General features: G+C 38.7%; 1 protein-coding gene across 3 annotated transcripts in view; it reads left to right on the top strand.

Annotated features, from left to right (window-relative positions):
• ROCK2 (Rho associated coiled-coil containing protein kinase 2) overlaps nucleotides 1–7229 on the top strand; it is a 103356-nt gene that overhangs the window by 85856 nt on the left and 10271 nt on the right. For 2 of the 3 annotated variants that reach the window (XM_064411937.1, XM_064411938.1), the window contains 4 exons: nucleotides 456–544; nucleotides 1277–1355; nucleotides 1557–1818; nucleotides 2451–2664. In XM_064411937.1, the coding sequence (XP_064268007.1) occupies nucleotides 456–544; nucleotides 1277–1355; nucleotides 1557–1818; nucleotides 2451–2664 (644 nt within the window). Of the gene's footprint in view, nucleotides 1–455; nucleotides 545–1276; nucleotides 1356–1556; nucleotides 1819–2450; nucleotides 2665–5948; nucleotides 7226–7229 lie in introns of those variants that run through there. The other variant, XM_064411939.1, reaches the window with a different exon arrangement.

Raw genomic sequence — 7229 nt, forward strand, 5'->3', positions numbered from 1 at the left:
TGAACATTGCTAGCTATTCTTGTAAGTATAATAGTGGTCTTTTTAAATATGATCTCTATTAGCTGCACACATGAAATACGCAGAAGATGACAGTTACTGTCTCTACCAGTCCAAGTAAAAATTAAATCAATGAAATAGGAAAAGCTTGTATTCTACTCTCTTCCTGACTTTTATTTTTGTTTCTTATATCTAAATATAGATATTTAAATATGTTTAAAAATTAGTTAGTCTGATAATATAACTTGATTTATCAGGCAATCAGAATTTTGTTTGCTATGCAATGAATTCCTTGGCATGGACTTAGTATACAGTACTACTGTTGTCCACTTAGGTACCATTTAATCCTATTGTACAAAAATACTGCTACAACACGTGTGATAGATAATTGCTGTGACATATTTGACATCTGTGATCAGCTGAATTAAAACATGTTTTAACCTTTTGTCTCCTAACAGTATGTAATTGTAAGCAGCAAGAAGATCCTGTTCTATGACAGCGAACAAGATAAAGAACAATCTAATCCCCATATGGTATTGGATATAGAGTAAGTATTGCCATGTGTGGTTCCTTCTTCTCATTTATAGGTGAAGTCTGTTGGAAAGATCTGTGACCAAAGGGCCTTTTGAGGTCCAGTCAGGGACCACAGCATCACATGGGACATAACTTTCTAAATCTGGACTATAGATCTGGACCCACTGTGGTGCAGAGTGGGATTTGCTGTAGGCATTGGTGCAGGAGGAGCAGTGTGGTGCTCAGACTGATCCAGAGAGCTGGACTGAGCCCTGGTGTATCTGAAATGCCCCCACTAGCTCACCTAGACCTTCCTCACACACACTTGGGAGCAAAATATAATGAAAACTGTAGCACAGAGGATATAATTTTCATTGTTGATATATTTTCTCTTACAACATGGCCTTACAGGTGGGTTGTGTAGTTAATTTATTTTCTTAATAAATGCATAATGTGGCTATTCATAGCATGGGGAGAGAATTGTGTTAGAAAGGTGCCAGCAGCCTTTAAAGTCACATGATGATGGTTTCTCAGTGCTTGCACAAATATAGCTGGATGCTTGTGACTTCTTTTTATTTAGGGCTTTTGAGAGTTCATCTGCAGAGTTGAAAGACGGGGCTTTACCAAGTGATTAGAAATCTGTACAAATTTGACAAATCTTCAATGGTTCTAAGCCTTAATGTGTTATGTTGTATCCTAACTTAATCTGTCACATTTTCATTGTGGTAACATTAATTTTTGTCCTTATTGAAACAATTTCCTATAGCAAACTCTTCCATGTCCGACCAGTCACTCAGACTGATGTGTACAGAGCAGATTCCAAGGAAATTCCTAGGATATTCCAGGTATTCATTAATATATTAATGTTTCTAGTGTAACAGACACGGCATTTCAGACATTATCAGAAATATTGTCCAATGAAATATTTACTTAAAAATGTTTGAAAAATCGTTCCTAATGTACTTCTTCAATCTTTGTATTTAGATAATGACTCTGAATTTGTTTTGCCAACTAGGAGTATTGAGATTATTTTGTTTTCATTCTAGATCCTATATGCTAATGAAGGAGAGAGCAAAAAGGAACAGGAATTTCCTGTGGAGCCCATGGGAGAGAAGTCAAATTACATTTGTCACAAAGGACATGAGTTTATACCTACTCTTTACCACTTCCCAACCAATTGTGAAGCTTGCATGAAGCCCCTGTGGCACATGTTTAAACCTCCTCCTGCTCTGGAATGTCGCCGCTGCCATATCAAATGTCACAAAGATCACATGGATAAAAAGGAAGAGATTATAGCGCCTTGCAAAGGTAAATAGCAAGTATTTGAATTTGCAGATAGTGTTGGAGTCACAAGGCATTCTAATAGATCAGAGGATTCTAGTAATGGTCGGACACCAACTGAACTTAAAGGTTGGTGTGTCTTTTGTTAGCACGTGCCATCAGCCCGTTTCTGAGGGTGTCTCCATGAGGGTCACTCTGCTTTGAGTTCATGGCACGTGGCTGTGGTCTGCAGTTACCTGTTGTGCTGTCATCCTCGTGCAGCAGAGCGTGGTGCTTGTCAGGTGCTCACACTGCGTGTTGTGCCCTGCTGTGGGAAACAACAGCACTATGGAAGGGGTTACATTTGGTGAAGGTTGCTCCTTGTGACTCAACATTATATAATTTCCTAGTCTCAGTCACACCTCTTTGTGTTACCCGTGTTTTCTTCCACTTGAATGTGTATCTTCCACAGTACTAAGCTGTTACTTCAAAATATAAGGAGGAGGCACTGTCAGCAGCCAAGCAGCCATGAAACCTACTGGTTCATTTTACTTTTGACCTCTCTGCTGACTTCTCTGCTTCAAGTATGAGAGTATGCTAATCTGACAGCTAATTTTTGATGTGGGGCCATGTTTACCATAATAACAATATTCATTTTTATTTTTAAAATCTTATTACAGTGTACTATGATATTTCTACGGCTAAGAATCTACTACTGTTAGCTAATTCTACGGAAGAACAGCAAAAATGGGTGAGCCGACTGGTGAAGAAAATACCCAAGAAGCCTCCAGCACCAGACCCCTTTGCTCGATCTTCTCCCAGAACTTCCATGAAGGTACAGCCAAACCAGTCCATCAGACGACCAAGTCGACAGCTTCCTCCAAACAAACCAAGGTGACACAAGAGCTGCTATTTAATTTATTGCTCTAAATGTTTTACTGCAATTGGTTTCAGTTTCTTATTTAGGGCAGAAGGGCTCATGCTAATGTCTCATGATTCCTAAAAGAATCAGATTCTTCTGATTGGGTAAAAATTGTCCATACAAAAATTATTAGTTTAATACTGGATCACTTCTCAGGAGCAGAATTCAATGTGCTCTGCTGTGTAAGTTGATAACATTCTGCAGGTAGCATTTATATGATTGCGCAGGGCAGTTTCTGGTTTTTTTCCAGTTTGCTTTTTCATCACCTGCTTTTCATCACTAGTTTATATTTGTTCTGTCAGTTCCCGGTGCTGGCAGGCTGTGAAAGGGCTGTCTCATTTACTCTGTTCATAGCAGTATTCCAGTTTAGCAAAGGCTCAACATTTTTCCCCAGAGAGGTAATTGGGCAGTGCCTAGACTGGACTGCTGTCCTTTTTTCTGTGACCAGGCTGGCACCAGCATCTCAGTGGCTGGGTGAGACCTGGCCTGGGTGAGTGGCCATTACAACAGAGAATGCAGGGAAGCACACTCTTGCTGTGATGCTGCTATTACCACAAAACATCCTGATGCTATGAAGCATAAGGATCTTAAACAGATACTGGTATTCTAATGGGTGGGAGTGCATAGTGGAAGGACTTAGAGTAATTTAATTTCTCTTCCCTCCCAACCTTCATACAGTCTAATTTTTGGTGATTTAATTTACATATTTTAAAGAGAATCAGACCTCATAATTGGATTTTAAAGTAATAGATTTATTAGAATCATGAAGGAAAAAAGCTTTTAAATCACTTTTTAGAGACCAATTATTGAAGAGCTTCTTTGTGCAAAAATAATGAAAATATCAGTGATAGGACTGAAAGCATGAATCAGGAAAACACTCATGACAATTTGAGGGACAAGTAGATCACTTCTGCATATTGTTTACAGTCTAAGTGCTGTTACTCTGTTTCTTGCTGTTAACATATAAAGGTATATGATAAATTCTGATTTTTTTTCAATAGCTATTATTATGTGTTCTGCAAATAATAATTCTCCTTCCATTACTCTTTTTCACTCTTGAACTTTTGTACAAAATGCTTTTTATAGTACAGTATTTTATAGCACATTCAGTACTGGTGGGAAAAGGAGGAGGATGAGTGTATTTGTGTGTAAAGCATATAATTCTTCAGTTTAAGTTTCCAAGTTAGCCTCACAAATGTACCTAACAGATGGAAAGTGTAGTTCTGTGAGGTCATGTCACCTATTACCAGAATAATGCACGTCTGTCAAACCAGTGGAAATTTGTATGGATTTAAACACCTTTAATTAGAAACCACATACTCATAAATAACTGTAATTGCTATGGCAAATTTATATCTCAGTGTTGCTTCTATGAGGCTTTTGTGCAAGGGCTTACCATATGAAATAATTAATTTTCCTTTATGAACTTTATGAATAATGAAGATGTAGTTGCCAGTTCAATCGAGGGACTGAGCAGTGGGCTTTGGCAGCCAGGTGGGCTCTGGGGCTGCACCAAGAGGAGCACAGCTGGATGGCTCAGGGAAGAGATTATACCCCTCTGTTCACTCCATAGTCTGCAGAACAACACTGCCTCCCCCTCTGAGCCCCCAAATTCCAGCCAGACATCAACACACTGGGGAAGGACCAAGCAGAGGCCACCAGGATGGTCAGTGCAGATGCCTGAGGGAGCTGGGCTTGTTCAGCCTGGAGGATGGACATGTCCAGGGGCTCCTCTAGCAGGGAGGGTATCCAGGAGACAGCCAGGCTCATCAGTGCTGCTTGGTGAGAAACAAGGGGCTCCCTGAACCAGGAGACACTCCAGCTGGATAGAAGGAAAAGCCAATGCAGAGAGGGAGGCCAGTGGGGCTGGACAGGCTCCACCCCTGGAGGCTCTCAGGACAGGACAAAGCCTTGAGTATCCTGGGCTGGCTTTGTATCTGACGTGCTTTGAGCAGGAGGTTGAGCTAGAAACCTCCTGAGGTCCCTTCCAAGCTGTCTGGTCCTAAAAATGCTGTCCCTGCTAGGAACTTCACACAATGATGGTTTCTTCAAGGTTTTCATGGCTGTTTTTCTTTGTGAGGATTTAAGAAAGGGCAAACCAGTTTTTCATACAGACCATATAATTTCTGCTTAGCCATTTGGTTGGATCATGCTAAATGGATCATTCAAAATTGAAAAAAGCCCAACTTTAGTGTATTTTAATTCCTAATAAATTGTTTAAGTGTAATAGCCATAGTTCCTGTAACAAATTTGAGCCTTTTTAGGGCTGTATCACATTTAAAGGTTGAAATAGTTTAAAGCCTGAAATTCCCCTGAAACCCACTTTGTTTAAAACATATGATTAACTTTATTAAACAATGTAACATGTTTATATTGATGTTCTCCTAGGGTAAGGTTTCCATGCCTGCATCCTATGCTTGGCATACAGCCCTACTTAAGATCCTTCCAGCTCACTGGAGAGATGACTAGGCTGTGTTTCATTTGATGTAGCTATAGCAGTTGAAAAGTTGGTACTTAAGATATTAGAACAGAAAGAGATGAGTGCTTCTGGACAATGATTCACTCCATCCCAAAATAAATGCCTCAGATAAGTAAAATGAGTCATTTGCTGACAGGGTTTGCCTTGCTTGCCTTCTTTGTTCTGTAGTGACCATACAAGGAGCACAGTCAGGGAGGCCTAGACAACAAGTTGATATATCCTCTTTTTTGGCATTGCTTAACTTTAAATAATGAGCTACAAAATAACTTCACAGTGTAATCACCCTGCATTTGGGATACAGTAAAATCCTGCTATATTTGTTTGTACTTTCAGATGAAGTGCTATCTTATTCAATGTTCTTTGCAGCACTCAAAATCACTTGACTTTATTGGAAAAATTGTTAAGTTTGCATTATTGTCTGGAAGGGGATGGCAGGAGAGCATAAAACCACCTTAGCAAAAACAGCAACAAAACAGAAAGCAGATAATTTTATAAAAGGTGCATGTTGGTCTTTCCAACTGAAATTCTAGGGGAAAAAATCAATATGGTAAGACTTCTATATTGAATGGAATTATTTTTGAGATGAATTTGCAAGGAATGCAATATTCTTAACTTACATGAAGACTGACTGAATCTTCATACTCGTGATAGGCAAAGGAACAAACCCACCTACCTTAAACAGTCTTTCAGTTAAAAAGGTTTAGTGATAGCAAAAGGAATTCTCAAGTCTTTTACAGAAGTGTGACACTCATTAAACATCAAACCCTCCTGTTGCAGATTACTTGATCTGGCATTTAAGGACTGGGATTGGTCCTTTGATGATGTTGATGATATTGATGGTGATGATGATGACGATGTTTTTGATTTCTGAAGAAGTATAAGGGGTAAATCTAAATAGAGAGGAATGGATTTGTTTGCCTTTGAATACAGCATGCTATGTTGGATTTTGTTTCTCAAAGCAGAGAAAATACAAGATCTCATTTTAAAATTTTAAATAGAAAAATGAGATTCTGTTCATCATATTGAACTTCTAGAGGAGTCATTTTCATTAAAAGAAAGTTGTTGCCTTTGCCAGTGTTTTTATTTTTCTAATTTTAGATTTTTTTTCGAAATTCATGTCTGCCTGCCTGAAAAAAAACCCCAAAACTGCTGTTTTCAGGGTCGTTGCTCATCTGTAATGCTAATACTGAGAACCTCAGCACTGAATATTTGAAGGATAAAAGGGAGATGGTAGCAGTTGCATGTTTAGCTGAAATAGACTTGGTATTTACAAACACTTTTCATTTCTAAGCTTTGAATATAAACTGGTCTATGGCTAGCAGACATGAAATCACTGGAGTTCTGCATTTTGCTTTTCTACCTCTGTTCTGAAGTGAATTTGACTTGGCTTTCCTTTGCAGTGCTGTGCTTTCTGGGTACCTAACCACGCATTTGAAAACTATGTAAACAAATGGGTTTGCAGCTGCCGTGGTGTGGTTTCCTTGACTGCTTTAGAAAGATCCCGCAGTTGCAGTTATTGATTTGTCCCATGGCTTAATTCTGGATGTATTGCAAAAAGCTTTACCTTTTTCTAGACCTCAGGATCTGATCATTTCACACATTGATGCAATCTTATATTTACACAGAAAAAACCATAAATGTAAAATGCCTAAGAATTGTTTCAAACAATCTGTGAGATGTGTCTCAGCTGTATAACTGCTCTGCTGTGTGCTCAGGGAACTGAGGAACCAGTTCCTGCAGAACTTAACTGGCTTAGTGTTCACAGTAATGAGCATTATGTTAATTAAATATACTGCATCTTTGTGTATTAAAAGCTTACTGATCACTAATCCTTTAGAAGTAACCATTACACTGTGCATATTGTACTTTACCCATATGTATTGCAAGGGGATTTAATCTACTTGGATTACAGTGTGTAAGGATCGCTATACTGAAGTAATGTTGCTGTTGGATGCACAGGAAAGGCTCTTCTCACAAGTACAATGATAAACCCATCTTAAAGGAAGACTTTAAAGAAGTATATTTTTGTCAGATTTACATTTGTTGCATTTACTGACC

The sequence above is a fragment of the Passer domesticus genome, chromosome 3 (assembly GCF_036417665.1).
Source record: "Passer domesticus isolate bPasDom1 chromosome 3, bPasDom1.hap1, whole genome shotgun sequence".
In the NCBI taxonomy this organism is placed as follows: Eukaryota; Metazoa; Chordata; class Aves; order Passeriformes; family Passeridae; genus Passer; species Passer domesticus.